A 16261-nucleotide genomic window follows, 5' to 3' on the forward strand; every position below is an offset into this window, starting at 1 on the left:
TCTTGTCCACGACAGCGGCCAATCCAGGCCAAGGGCACCTGGCAAGCTTCCCAAACGTACAAACATTCTATACATGTTATTCCTGGCATTTTGGATTTTTCCAAGTCCGTTTAGTAGCGGTTTATGGACTTGTCCTTTAGGAAACCGTCCAACCCCTTTTTAAACTCTGCTAAGCTAACCGCCTTCACCACATTTTCCGGCAATGAATTCCAGAGTTTAATTACACGTTGGGTGAAGAAACATTTTCTCCGATTTGTTTTAAATTTACTACACTGTAGTTTAATCGCATGCCCCCTAGTCCTAGTATTTTTGGAAAGCGTGAACAGACGCTTCACATCCACCTGTTCCACTCCACTCATTATTTTATATACCTCTCATGTCTCCCCTCAGCCGTCTCTTCTCCAAGCTGAAAAGCCCTAGCCTCCTTAGTCTTTCTTCATAGGGAAGTCGTCCCATCCCCGCTATCATTTTAGTCGTCGCCCTTCGCTGCACCTTTTCCAATTCTACTATATCTTTCTTGAGATGCGGCGACCAGAATTGAACACAATACTCAAGGTGCGGTCGCACCATGGAGCGATACAACGGCATTATAACATCCTCACACCTGTTTTCCATACCTTTCCTAATAATACCCAACATTCTATTCGCTTTCCTAGCCGCAGCAGCACACTGAGCAGAAGGTTTCAGTGTGTTATCGACGACGACACCCAGATCCCTTTCTTGGTCCGTAACTCCTAACGTGGAACCTTGCATGACGTAGCTATAATTCGGGTTCTTTTTTCCCACATGCATCACCTTGCACTTGCTCACATTAAACGTCATCTGCCATTTAGCCGCCCAGTCTCCCAGTCTCGTAAGGTCCTCTTGTAATTTTTCACAATCCTGTCGCGAGTTAACGACTTTGAATAACTTTGTGTCATCAGCAAATGTAATTACCTCGCTAGTTACTCCCATCTCTAAATCATTTATAAATATATTAAAAAGCAGCGGTCCTAGCACAGACCCCTGAGGAACCCCACTAACTACCCTTCTCCATTGTGAATACTGCCCATTTAACCCCACTCTCTGTTTCCTATCCTTCAACCAGTTTTTAATCCACAATAGGACATTTCCTCCTATCCCATGACCCTCCAATTTCCTCTGTAGCCTTTCATGAGGTACCTTGTCAAACGCCTTTTGAAAATCCAGATACACAATATCAACCGGCTCCCCTTTGTCCACATGTTTGTTTACTCCTTCAAAGAATTGAAGTAAATTGGTCAGGCAAGATTTCCCCACACAAAAGCCGTGCTGACTCGGTCTCAGTAATCCATGTCCTCGGATGTGCTCTGTAATTTTGTTTTTAATAATAGCCTCTACCATTTTCCCCGGCACCGACGTCAGACTCACCAGTCTATAATTTCACGGATCTCCCCTGGAGCCTTTTTTAAAAATGGGCGTTACATTGGCCACCCTCCAATCTTCTGGTACCACGCTCAATTTTAAGGATAAGTTGCATATCACTAGCAGTAGCTCCGCAAGCTCATTTTTCAGTTCTATCAGTACTCTAGGATGAATACCATCCGGTCCAGGAGATTTGCTACTCTTCAGTTTGCCGAACTGCCCCATTACGTCCTCCAGGTTTAACGTGAAGTCAGTAAGTTTCTCCAACTCGTCCGCTTGAAATACCATTTCCGACACTGGTATCCCACCCAAATCCTCCTCGGTGAAGACCGAAGCAAAGAATTCATTCAGTCTCTCCGCTACGTCTTTGTCTTCCTTGATCGCCCCTTTTACCCCTCGGTCATCCAGCGGCCCAACTGATTCTTTTGCCGGCTTCCTGCTTTTAATATACCGAAAAAAAATTTTACTATGTTTTTTTGCCTCTAATGCTATCTTTTCTTCATAATCCCTCTTGGCCTTCTTTATCTGCGCCTTGCATTTGCTTTGACACTCCTTATGCTGCTTCTTGTTATTTTCAGATGGTTCCTTCTTCCATTTTCTGACGGCGTTTCTTTTAGCCCTAATAGCTTCCTTCACCTCACTTTTCAACCAGGCCGGCTGTCTTTTGGAGTTCCGTCTTTCTTTTCTAATTCGCGGAATATGTATGGCCTAGGCCTCCAGGATGGTATTTTTGAACAGCGTCCACGCCTGTTGTACAGTTTTTACTCTCTCAGTTGCCCCCCTAAGTTTTTTTTTTACCGTTCTTCTCATTTTATCATAGTCTCCTTTTTTAAAGTTAAACGCGAACGTATTTGACTTTCTGTGTACAGTTACTTCAAGGTCGATATCAAAACTGATCATATTATGGTCACTGTTATCAAGCGGCCCCAGTACCATAACGTCCCTCACCAGATCATGCGCTCCACTAAGGACCAAGTCTAGAATTTTTCCTTCTCTCGTTGGCTCCTGCACCAGTTGCTCCATAAAGCTGTCCTTTTTTTCATCAAGGAATTGTATCTCTGTAGCGTGTCCCGATGTTACATTTACCCAGTCTATATTTGGATAATTGAAGTCACCCATTATTATCACATTGCCCATTTTGTTTGCGTCTCTGATTTCTTTTATCATTTCTGTGTCTACCTGCTCATCCTGGCAAGGCGGAAGGTAGTACACTCCTATCACCCATGCTCAATTTACTTATCCGTTAACCCCATTAATATTGAGTTCACTACAAATTGTACATTCTTCTTAAGACTTTGTAATTCTTTATATTGTTATTATGTAAGCCACATTGAGCCTGCCATGTGTGGGAAAGTGTGGGGTACATATGTAATAAATAAATAAATACAATTCCAGATACATATCCTTTAGACAGATCTTCCACCAAGGCTAAGCCGTCCTCTAATTCCACAAACTGAAAATCCTTGATATCCAGTTCAAAGATAAGAGCAAATGGCAAGGCCCATCTATGGTTCACATTCTTATCCTGGTGGATTTGTCTCAAGGGACAGAAATGCACCCCCCCCCCCACCCTCCCTGCTTCACACTGAATAAAGAGACCAGAGAACATCTGGAACTTATGCCCTCTGAAAGCAATAGAAGGCTCCCCTCTAAAACTGTACATTAGTGCCCTTTTGTTCTCAAAATAATGGCAATAGACCACAATTGGCTTAGGTAAATTTGCCTTTTTATGTGTAAATCATTTAAATTAAGCGTGTTAACAGAAGAATAAAAATTCCAATCAACAGTTCAGAATACTGCTCCTTGCAGGAAAAGTCACAGTAGACCAAAAAGGTTCCTAGGTGGCCTGAAACCAAACTCCCACCGGTGAGTCCAGGCTCCCCACCCACCGCAGCTCCATATTAAGAACATGTATCATGGCTGCTTGCCATGACTGCTCCGAGGGGGCAGGCTCTGAAAGCCAGGAAGAAAGAAGTACCTCTAATATAGTCAGGGTTGCCCAGCACAGAAAACTGCAAGTATCTTGTTTGTGTGGAACAATAGCAGGAACACCACCAAATAGAAGACTTGGCTGCACCGGGATTGAGAGGGACCAGATTCTGGAGCTAAAAGCCATAACTCGTTGCCAAAGGAATTGTACAGATGGACACTTCCACAACACATAACCCAATGAGGCATTCAACTGACCATATTTAAGGCAGGCTGAGGAGGAGCAGCTTTTTTCATTTTAGCAAGCTCATTTAGAACTTTATATTGTAATTCCCAATAAGGGACATGGTCCCTAAGGCTCTTAACAGCCTTCAGCCCTGACAACAGGTAACCCTCTGAAATGGGGCAGCTCAGGCTCTCAGCCCAGGCCTTCTTCAACTGAGCAAAGCAAGGTGGCACTGCAAAGTCCTTTAAATGATGGTGATGGAATGTCAAGGGCACCTTACTCTGAGATTCCAGGGTTAATACCTCATCAAAAGTCTTATATTTATCTATTACATTTATATCCAGCATTAGACTGAGTAGAACTCAGGTTCAATGTGGCTTACATAACATGTTCAAAATATATTAACAGAAAGTAAAATACATCATATAATGTTAGACCAGTAAAACTTGAGTTAGGAACAGATGTAATTAAATACTTAGGAACAGATGTAATTAAATACTTAGTGATTTAAGATAGATAATTGAAATATGTAGGAAAAGGGTAAAGGGCTAGTATTAACTGGGACACACAGGAGTAGTGGGAGGTGGGATGAGGTAAAAATTAATGCCATGAGTTTATTTGAAAAGAGTGCTTACTTCCTTAAAGACTAGACTGAAGTTTTCAATACACTTCAGAATACGTGTAATAATCTTTGGTGCATTTGATGATTTTAGGTAAGGCGTTCCAAATGTTAGTGCCTTGATATGAAAAGTTAGAAGTATGGATTGTTTTTTAGGTTGCTTTCTTACAATTTGGGAAATGTAGGATAAGATGTTCTTTAGATGATTTAGAGGCATTACATGAGGGTAATTCAATGAGGTTGTTCATGTATATTGGGGACGAACCATACAAAATTTTCTGAAGATACATAGCTTGAATGATATTCTATCTTTTATTGGCAGCCAATGCAAATCGTTCAGAATGTGGGGGGGGGGGGGGTGCTTTGGTAAAGCGTGGTAGTCTGAATATGAGATGTGTGGCAGTGTTTTGAGATGTTTGTAGTTTTTTTAGGAGATCCCCTTTAAGTCCTGCGTAAATAGAGTTGCAGTAATCAAATTTTGTTAGGACTAGGGATTGCACTAGGGTACAGAAGCCTATTTTTGCGAAGAATGGTCTTAGTCTTGATTTCCATAATGAACTGGAGACATTCAAGACCACTTTAAAAATTTGGTTATCTAGAGTGCGGAATTGGTCAATTGTGACTCTTAAGATTTTCATAGTTGAGTCAAGGGGATATGTGATGTTCTCAATGGTAAATGATTTAAGATTTATAGCGTGATGAGGATTAGTAACTATTAAGAATTTAGTTTTATTGGTGTTGAATTTTAATTTGAAATTGGATGCCCAATATTCCATTAGAGAGATACCTAATCTGATGATATGAGTAATTTTATTTATTTATTAATGAATGGAATGTAGATGGTAACATCGTCTGCATAAATGAATAATGGGAGACCATTTTTCTCCATAAATTGCCTAATTGAATCAACATGATGTTAAACAGGATGGGGGACAATGGAGAGCCATGGGGCACTCCACAAACAGGGGACCATGCTGACAAAATTGTATCCAATTGTTTCACCTGGTACGATCTAGACCTTAGGAAGCCTGAGAACCATTTTAACACAGCTCCACAGATGTTTAGGATATTATGATCAACACTGTAAAAGGCACTGGACATATCAAATTAGAGTATTAATATTTTATTACCAAAACGTTTTCATCTAAATTTAGCTAGAAAGGTGGTGAGAACAGTTTCAGTACTGTGAGAAGGTCTAAAACTGGATTGTGAGCTATATAAAATGGAGTGAAGTACATAAGTAATGCCACACTGGGAAAAGACCAAGGGTCCATCGAGCCCAGCATCCTGTCCACGACAGCGGCCAATCCAGGCCAAGGGCACCTGGCAAGCTTCCCAAACGTACAAACATTCTATACATGTTATTCCTGGAATTGTGGATTTTTCACAAGTCCATTTAGTAGTGGTTTATGGACTTGTCCTTTAGGAAACCGTCTAACCCCTTTTTAAACTGTTAAGCTAACCACCTTCACCACGTTCTCCGGCAACGAATTCCAGAGTTTCCTATGCATTGGGTGAAGAAATATTTTCTCCGATTTGTTTTAAATTTACTACACTGTAGTTTCATCGCATGCCCTCTAGTCCTAGTATTTTTGGAAAGCGTGAACAGAATCTTCACATCCACCTGTTCCACTCCACTCATTATTTTATATACCTCTATCATGTCTCCCCTCAGCCGTCTCTTCTCCAAGCTGAAAAGCCCTAGCCTCCTTAGTCTTTCTTCATAGGGAAGTCGTCCCATCCCCGCTATCATTTTAGTTGCCCTTCGCTGCACCTTTTCCAATTCTGATATATCGTTCTTGAGATGCGGCGACCAGAATTGAAAACAATACTCAAGGTGCGGTGCCACCATGGAGCGATATAATGGCATTATGACATCCTCACACCTGTTTTCCATACCTTTCCTAATAATACCCAACATTCTATTCGATTTCCTAGCTGCAGCAGCACACTGAGCAGAAGATTTCAGTGTATTATCGACGACACCCAGATCCCTTTCTTGGTCCGTAACTCCTAACGTGGAACCTTGCATCCATTAGTCAGTGCATGTGTAACCCCCTAACCCCTCCATTAACTTTACCAATAATGGGATTCAAGCCACTGGTCTGTAGTTAGAGACTACACTTTGGTTGGTTTGGGTATTCTTCAGTATGGGAGTCAAAATAATGTTGCCATTTTGAGAGGAGAATAGGCCCTGAGATATAATTAAAGTTACGTTTGAGTGCAAACAGCTGATGAGTACATTAGAGGCTGATTTGAGAAGGTACTTAGGACAGTTATCAAGCAGGCATTGTTGATTTAGCATATTTGTGAACTCCATTTGACTTGATCAGTTGTAAGTGGGTGAAAGGTCAATCAGATTCTGTCTGCTTAGAAGCATAGTGGTGAAAGATCATATAGATTATGAAAATTATCTATTGATATTAAGGAGTTACTTAGTTCTAGTCTGATTTGTTATTTTATGCTCGAAATATGACACCAATTGATCAGATGTTGGAGTGGGCTCGTTTGTAGTAAATACAGGTTGAGTATTCAATAGCTCATTGCTAGTGTGTAAAGTTTTTGTGGATTAACTGTTTTTTTCACCTATAAGTTTTAAATAATAAGTGGTTTTTGCTTTCATAATCGTGCTCTTGTATTATTTTAGGAGTTTTTTCCCATTAATCCATTGTTCCTTGGATTTGTTTTTGATCCACATTCTTGTCTTCTACATTTACGTTTCATTTGTAGACGGTCTTTGTTAAACCATGGAAATAACTTCTTTTTTGGTTGGGATTTGTTTTTAATTGGTGTAAGTTTGTCTAGAATAGTTTTGCAAGTGTCATTCCATTGTTGGATGAAATTAGTAGATGGATTAGAAGAAAGTAAGTTACCAAGTTGTTTGTTTGACCAAAATTTTGAGGGGCCAATTTTACCTCTGGTTTTGAAGGTATAAGATGTGTTAGTATGCTTAGATGAATGGGTGGATTCTTTCCAGTTTAAGCTTGAAAGAAAGGCTACTATGATCTTACCAAGGCATCGGGGACCATTGTGGTTCAGATATGTGAAAGTTAACAGGGTCTGCAAATTTGGTTGCTAATAAATCTAGCTGATGTCCTTTGATGTGGAAGGATATTCCACTGAATAATGAGAATTGCCAGACATTAAGGAAATCAAGGAATTGTTTAGTAGCATTTTCAAGATGTAAGTTATCACCAATCATAATGATATTGTCATTATTGACACTTATGTGGATACTAGTAAATAAGGCCCGTTTCTGACAGAAATGAAACGGACGCTAGGAAGGTTTTCCTCGGAGTGTGTATGTTTGAGAGAGAGTATGTGTGAGAGTGACTGTGTGTGAGAGAGAGAGAGTCAATGTGCGAGTGTGTGACAGACAGTGAGTCTGGGTGTGAGAGTGTCTGTGAGAGAGTGTGTGTATGAGAATGAGAGTGTGTGCGAGTGCGTATGTGAAAAAGAGTGTGTTTCACACAGATACACTATCCAGCTTATAATTGAAAAAGAAAAACGCCTATATTGCGACCCAAATCGGGAGATAGACGTTTATCTCACAAAAACGAATAAAGCGGTATAATCGAAAGCCGAATTTGGACGTTTTCAACTGCACTCCATCGCGGATGCGGACAAAGTTGATGGGGGCGTGCCAAAGGCGTGGTGAAGGCGGAACTGGGGTGTGGTTATCGGCCGATCAGAGATAGGCGCCTTTCGTCGATAATGGAAAAAAATATGCGTTTTTAGCGAGAATTTAGGGCACTTTTCCTGGACCCTGTTTTTCCACGAATAGGGCCCCAAAAAGTGCCCTAAATGACCAGATGACCACTGGAGGGAGTCGGGGATGACCTCCCCTGACTCCCCCAGTGGTCACAAACCCCCTCCCACCACAAAAATATGCAGTTTCACAACTTTTTATGTTCACCCTCAAATGTCATATCCACCTCCCTGGCAGCAGTATGCAGGTCACTGGAGCAGTTATTAGGGGGTGCAGTGGACGTCAGGCAGGTAGACCCAGGCCCATCCCCCCCTTACCTGTTACACTTGTGCTGGTAAATGGGAACCCACTGTACCCACATGTAGGTGCCCCCCTTCACCCCTTAGGGCTATAGTAATGGTGTAGACTTGTGGGTGGTGGGTTTTGAGGGGGATTTGGGGGGCTCAACACCCAAGGGAAGGGTGCTATGCACCTGGGAGCTCTTTTACATTTTTTTTTTTTTTGTAAAAGTGCCCCCTAGGGTGCCCGGTTGGTGTCCTGGCATGTGAGGGGGACCAGTGCACTACGACTCCTGGCCCCTCCCACGAACAAATGCCTTGGATTTATTCGTTTTTGAGCTGGGCGCTTTCATTTTCCATTATCGCTGAAAAACAAAAACGCCCAGCTCACAATTGTCGAATAAAACATGGACGTCTATTTTTTCCCAAAATACGGTTCGGTCCGCCCCTTCACGGACCCGTTCTCTGAGATAAACGCCCATGGAGATAGACGTTTTCGTTCGATTATGCCCCTCCATGTGTGAGAGAGTGTGTGAGATACACACATTGTCTGTGAGACCGAGAGAGTGTATGAGACCGAGAGTGTGTGAGAGTGACTGTGACACATAGAGAGTGAATGTGTTACAGTGTGAGACATAGAGGCATATTTTCAAAGCACTTAGCCTTCCAAAGTTCCATAGAAACCTATGGAACTTTGGAAGGCTAAGTGCTTTGAAAATATGCCTCATAGTGTGAGAGACTGTGTGAAAGTGAGAGAGAGAGAGAGAGAGAGAGAGAGAGAGAGAGAGAAAGACACTGACTGTGAGTGTGTGTGTGTGTGTGAGAGAGAGAGTGTATGTGTCACAGAGTTACCTCCCCCTCCCTCTGTGGTATGAGGACCCCCCCCCCCTCGTCTGAGAATCCCCTTCCCCTCCCCTCTGGTCTCAGGACCCCCTGCCTGTCCCCCCCTCTGCGTGGTTTGCAGGACCGTGCGAGTGTGTGTGCATGACAGAGAGAGTGAGACTGGGTGCGAGGGTGTCTGTGAGAGTGTGTGTGATTGTCCTGTCCCCTGCCCCCCTCCAGCCACCCAGCGATTCTCCTCTCTGCCCTGGCCCCCCCCCCCCAGCCACCCAGCGATTCTCCTGTCTCCTGCCTCCCCCTCCAGCCAGCCATCGATTCTTCTCTCTCCCCTGCCCCCCCTCAGGCACCCAGCGATTGTCCTCTGTCCCCTGCCCCGCCTCCAGCACCCAGCGATTGTTCTCTGTCCCCTGCCCCCCCTCCAGCCACCCAGCGATTCTTGTCTCCCCTGCCCCCCTCCAGCCACCCAGCTATTCTCCTGTCCCCTGCCCTCCAGCCACCCAGTGATTGTCCTGCACCCCCTGCCCCCCCCCAGCCATCCAATGAGCCCCCCCTCCAGCCACCCAGCTATTCTCCTGTGTTCCCTGTCCCCCCTCGATTGTCCTGTATCCCATGCCCCCGTCATTGAAAGTCCTGGCCGTCTCAAGTTCATTCCCTTAGTTCTGCCTTCTGATTACCCGCCCTTGACGTCATCGCGTTTTGACACAAGGGCGCAGCAGAGAGAGATGTGACACCGTTATGAACCCTTCAGTGAAGCCACGGAGTCAGCTTCAGAATGTTGGAGTAGCGTTTTATTATAGTAGATGCGATCGGCCTCAGTCAGGTTCCAGCTATTGGGAGGACGATATGGTAATAGGAGGCAGATAGATTTGGATAGGGAACCAGCTTTTATAGAGTAATTTCTCAGTCAGGGGATTGCAATTCGTTAACAGTTTTTACCTGAAGGAATGATTTATAAATAAGAGCTAAGCCACCTCTTCTTTTTGGCTCTGGGGCAATGAAGAATAGAGTATCCAGATGGCCATATATCTAGGATTGCTGGATTATCTTTTGCATGTAGCCACGTTTTGAAGATAAGGGCACGACCAAATTGAGCTTCGGTTATCCAATCTTTAATGGGGGGGGGGGGGGGGGGGTTCCCCTCAAACTTTTATACCGAGCAAGCATTGGTATAACCTATGAGTAGGGACAGAAAGGCATGCTTATCAGCAACTGACAATGGGACTTTAATGAGTATGCATTTGTTGTATGAGGTTTTAAGTTTTTTCTTATGATACTTACTTGGAAATGTGAAGTGTGGAGCATTATAAACCAGGTACTGTATTGAGGTTTTTTTTTTTTAATTTAACGTTTTATTAAAGATCAATAAACATACAGCATCATAGTTCAGCATATCAACAATCCTCTGAACACATCCCCCCATCCCTTTTCTCCCTTGGAGTCTTTGCCCAGTTTCAATACACTTCCTCCCCTCCCCTCACTTATAACATCTAGTTAAATCCTTAATTGTCAGCAGGGCCTCTGGAGTCACCCCTCAGGAAATTTGTTTGCCATACTTGATATTTGTCCCGAGTCTTATGAAAAGAGTCTAACTGTCCATTCTTAATGGCTGTCAGTTCCACCATAAGATGAAGATAATCCAGTTTCTTGAAACAGGTGGATTTAGAGGGAAGCAATGCGCTCTTCCATACAGTAGCCAAAGCCAAGAGGGCTGCCGTGAACAATTATATAGCCCAACTATGATGTTCTTTTTATACCAAAGGGTCTATGGTGTAATAAGCAATGTTCTGCTTGCAAGGGATAAGGCCTCCCAAGCACCTGCTGTGTAAGGGAATGAATATCTTGCCAGTACTTTTTCACAGCAGGACACGTCCACCATATATGATATATTTTTCCTGGCAATTCACATTGTCTCCAACATAATCCCGTTCCTGCCTGATACATATGAAACAATTGTTATGGGATATAATACTATCGGCACAACATTTTATGTCCATTTTCTATTAGTGTACTACTAATAGAGGATTTAAGCAGATATCTAAAGCCCATCTCCCATTTCTTCTCCTCTATTACCTTACCCAAATTTTGTTCCCATCATTGCATATAGGGGCCTATGAACAAGTAAAACAAGAGTAAAGCCTGATACATTCGTGACACGCATCCCTTACCTCCACCTGCTCATTCTAAAACTGTCTCAGTTAGTTTCCACTCTAGCTTTACGTAATATATAATCTCTAATTTATCTATAGTGAAAATTATGGTGCAATGGGATACCATACTCCTCTTGCAAGTCTGGGTATGAGTGTAGCTCACCCTCTTCCAAAATTTGCTCTAAAGTAGCCAGTCCTTTTGCCTCCCACTGCTCATAGACCCTGTCCTCTTGCCCTGCATTAAAGCCTGGGGCATAACGAATCATAGCAAGGAGAAAACAGGATCTAGTGGGAAAACTTTTCTTTTTGATTAGATGCTAAATATTAAGTGGGCCTCCACCCCCAAGGGTACTTGCCTCATTCAGCCCAAAAACTCGGTCTTAGGTAGCCAGGGTATCGCTCTCAATAGTACCGGGTTTAGCTACTTCTGCTCCATGTGGACCCACACCCTCTTTGAACTAACCACCCATTCTGCCAGAATACGAAGTTGAGAAGCTTGACAAAATAACAAGAAATCTGGTAGTGCCATGCCTCCTAGCTTTTTAGGATGACACATTGCCCGAGCTTGAACTCTCGGAAGGCGCTTGCTCCAGATATAGTGGAAAACCCTTCTTTTGAGCCATTAAAAAAAAAAAAAAAAAACATGATATTTGAAGGGTCAAGGCCATGAACAGATGTAATAATTTGGGTAGTAGGTTTCCCATTTTAAAAGGTAAATGTTACTGCAGTTCTTTTCCTCGATGCTCTACCTCCAATGATTACGTCAAATTTGACTACATTATCATCACTATTGCAAAATAGCCCCATCTCTGCTATACCTTGCACCAGGTCCTGCATTTTTGTGAAGACAAGTTCTTAAACTTCTCCTCTCACTGGTTCCAAAACTGATTACTCCATGAAACAGCAATTTAATGACATCTACAAACCTTACCTCCTATCATCCTAATCATTTACCCAAACCAATACAGGGATAACTGAGATTTATCAATATTGTGATACCAATTGTATTTGCTTTTCTATTTCTGTTAGTATTTCATGACTACTTCCTCGCCCTGGTCAGGTGGACAATAATATACCTTCACTACTATACTCATCTCTATCACACATTGAATTCCTCTCCATAAAGATTCTATATTGTATACTAAAGGACTTCTAAGCTGACTGTGCCATCTTTAACATAAGGTGCCCCCCTCCCCCCATTTATAAATTTGGTATAATTTATACCTGATATCACAGTGTCACACTAATTATCTTCATCTCACCATGTCTCCGAGATCCCTATTACGTCACTAAACAGCACACCCATTTTATGCAATGGGCTATGCAACAAACATGCAAAAACAATACTGGCTACCAGTACCTTACAGAGCTAAATTTTAAAATCTATGGGGCTCATTTTCAAAGCACTCAGACTCCACAGGTTACTATGCAACTTTGTAAATCTAAGTGCTTTGAAAATACGCCTCTATGTGTGATTTTCAAGGTCCTCGAGACAAAATGGGCCACAGTACTTAAAGAATAATTTAGCTCTTTACACACCTTTTGAGACCTCTAAGTTCCTCTCAAGGAGAATCACTATCTGTACCCTCATCAAAAGAAACTGTACAACATGATACCTGCGAGCCTTCTCAGGAGTACCTCCCATGATCTGGAATTTACTCCCAGAGGGGCTACTTTAAACTCAAGCCTACCTCTACTTCAGGAAGCCGGTGAAAACCTGGCTCTTCTCACAAGCCTTTAATACATAGTGTGACTAATTACACACCACTCTGCACCTGAACTAAACTTGCTATACATACTGTAACTTAGACCAGTTCCTTATATCTTGTTTAACTGTACAAAGAACTTGCCTAGAGTTTAGCTACCCATTTATTTATCCCAACTGACTCTGTAACACCCATTTTGTCCCCATTTATATATCTGCACTTGGCCCCTTGGCTACATGGTAAGCTGTGTTGCAGAAAAGCATTAACATTATGTCAATGTTATTTAAATATTCTAATGCATTCATAGATGTTTCATTAGTATTACGCTGACATCGTATTATATCTCTGTTATTTGAATTTCAGTACTGATAATTGTGTATATTTTTATACTGTTTCATGGTAGTCCTATTATTAGGTTTTAATTTACTGCTCTCAACTTTACCTCATTTGCCGCCTCTTTTAAAAAACCACATGGTAATGCTGACACAATCTATTCACTTTGAATGGGCTGCGTCAGCATTGCCGTGCAGCTTTGTAAAAGGGGGGTTATTGTATTCATGTTTATATTTGACAATTTTTACTATTGTTATGCTGTTAACAAAATTATAAGTTTTATGTTAAACTATACGTGCTGTATACCGCCTTGGGTGAATCTTTTCATAAAGGTGGTTAAAAAATCTCAATAAATAAAATGTGATATGGCATTAGCTCATGCTGTTAGAATGTATGGAACTATGAAGTTCATTTCTTAACTCTCCAATCTTAGTTTAAATTTACTTTTTATTTAATTATAGATCAATATAACAGGCTGCAAGGTGATACCCTTAACTTCTGAGACCTGATGAAAGAAGTTAGACACAAAAATGTTATGTCAGCCCAACAAAATGTATCACTTATCATTTCTATATGCAGCAAACATTCCACAAAGCTCTGTTTAAATCAGAGTAAATATATATTTACCTAAGCCTCCAGGCCCTGCCAGCAGGAACTCTTGCCTGCCTATGCGTTTGACGATGGGCCGCTTCTCCTCACTACTGTAGGGGAACAGATCCTGCGAGGCACCTGTGTTGTAGTTTAAAATAATATACTGAGTTGTGAGTGCCAGACAGAGAAAGTGGCCATCAATGGCTACAGCAAAAGGCTGTTCTGGGGTTGAAACCTCCTTCAGGATCTGCACACGATCTTCATAGACATGAAAGAGCTGAATGGTGCGGCGCTTCACAGACACAATGCACACTTCCACACAGAAGGGGTCTCCACTGAGGGGGTTCTCATTCAGAGTGAATGTGACAGCACCTTTGATACGGGCCCCGCTGGGCACAGGCTCCAAGTTCTGCATATGCACCAAGGAGATTATACCATCACACAGCACCAGCAACCGATTCAGTGCCGAGGCAGCCCGCAACTCATTCACTGGCTTCTTGGCTCCCACTTGACGTTGAAGCTGGCGGGAGGCAGAAAAAGTACAGTGGCCTGGCATGACCCCACTGCGCTCTTCCAGCAGCAGATGGTGGATAAAGCCATCACTGGTACCCAGGTAGAGATTATGGCCACAGCATTCCAGGCACTCAATGCGGGCTGCAGCCTTGTCCACCTGTGGCAACAGCTCTCGGTCCACAGCACACACCAACCGGAAAGCTTGCACACTCATGGTGAGCAACTGGAGACGGCAATGTACTCTCTGCCACCCTATCAAAAACAGAAAAAGAAAGCATGCTTCAGAACAAGGAACAATCTCACCACCAGGCCCAGCTACAATACTTCTCAAATACCAAGTCACACCTATTGTACTGTACTCAACACTCTCACACGCATTCGCGGATCGGTCTCCCCTCCACATAATCTGCCATCTCTCCCTCTATCTTCCACTCTCCTCCTTGTCCGCGATACGACACCTCTCCCTCAAACACCCTCCACCCACCCCCGATCAAACTCATACCTGACCTGAGATCGCCTACTAACAATCCCACAGACAGCTTTCCTTCTCCGATGCCCCGTCCCCTACGATATACACATCGCAACTTCACTCCCTACATCCCGCCTTGTCGGAAACAGGAAGTTGCGTCAGAGGAGAGCGCAGCATGTCCGAAAGAGCTTTTTCCCTGTGATAAATTAAGCGCAACCGCACTTGCTTTCTGCTGGGGCTGATACAGCGAAGCTTATACCAAGAAGATTTATGAAGTCCACGGTAAGCAAGGAAGCCAATTAGGTTAATCTCTGTTTCCACTCCCCCCGCGCAGCCGTCATCATCATCTCTACTTCACGCAAAACAAAAGCAAGCAAAGTAGCAAACCTAAGAGCTGCTGCATCCACGTTGTTCTTTATTGTTGGTCAATCTGTAACAAGTCTAAAGCTGTTTGAATTAGATAGGCAGTGCCGTAAAAGGTGGAGGACAAAAGATTTTTTTAACTTTTTAATTTATATGAAAGCTTCCCATATGTAGATATAAATAAAATGAAATAACTTGTTGAATATCCTTAAAACAGCTTAAAATTGTTATAGCTGGTATAATAAAAGCAATTTTAAACTCTGTATTTTGTGCTTGTTTTTTTACACTAAAATCTAAATAAATAGATACACTGTATACAGTACAGATGGCCACATTTCAGTGAGGATATCCTGTTTCCTGATGGGTTCATTTTAACTGTTGTTGTAATCTGCCTTGGGAAGCCTGGTGTTATAAAGATGGTGGAATATATTGAAATTAAATGGAAATAAAATTAAACTTTCCTTTCACTGGGGCACATGGAATCAGATCTTCATTTGATTTGTATAAGTTTACCTTTTAGTTACACAAATTGATTTTTCTGTTTTGAACGTGTTTCAGCAGCAAGTGGTTTTATAAGTCAAAATAAAAATAAATATTTTGTTTCATGCCCAATGGGCTATAAGCCCCTAATGCCGTCCATTGGTTTTCTTATATTTTGTTCTTGTGATGACTTATACTGTGCCAAAACTAAAATCTCTATCTGGTTGATAATAAAAGGAGCTCATTGTGAACACTATCCATCCCCAAAGGTTGCTTTATGGCTGTACATGAGGAACTGATATTGAATAAATAAGTGTATGTTTATGTCCCTAGTCATGCATCCAAAGTTTATATAATCCTTTCAAGAAAGCCAGTTAATTGTTTAACTTATTAATGGAACATAAGCACAGAGGCATGGTATGGTCACATTTTCGATATGGTAATACTAGGACCCAGCTAAAGAACAGGTTGTTTTGAGTTAGTTTTCATTGGACCAAACTTGCTTTCCTTGTGCAATCACTATCCAGCGGATAGGCAGTGTCTTAAAAGGTGGAGGATAAAGGATTTTTTTTTAACATTTAAACCACACATTATCCAAAGCAAAACTGGGTTCAACATGGCTTACATTTGAAAATACAATGAGACAGATTAATAGAATTCAGTATATCATGGGAG

General features: G+C 42.2%; 1 protein-coding gene across 1 annotated transcript in view; it reads right to left on the reverse strand.

The window, feature by feature from the left end:
• Window positions 1-14863, reverse strand: part of TGFBRAP1 (transforming growth factor beta receptor associated protein 1) — a 104530-nt gene extending 89667 nt beyond the window's left edge. The window contains 2 exon segments of the mRNA XM_030201455.1: window positions 13798-14526; window positions 14777-14863. Of these exon segments, the coding sequence (XP_030057315.1) occupies window positions 13798-14488 (691 nt within the window). The 5' untranslated portion in view covers window positions 14489-14526; window positions 14777-14863.
• Between the last annotated feature and the right edge of the window lie 1398 nt (window positions 14864-16261).

Source organism: Microcaecilia unicolor, chromosome 4 (genome assembly GCF_901765095.1).
Source record: "Microcaecilia unicolor chromosome 4, aMicUni1.1, whole genome shotgun sequence".
Classification (NCBI taxonomy): Eukaryota; Metazoa; Chordata; class Amphibia; order Gymnophiona; family Siphonopidae; genus Microcaecilia; species Microcaecilia unicolor.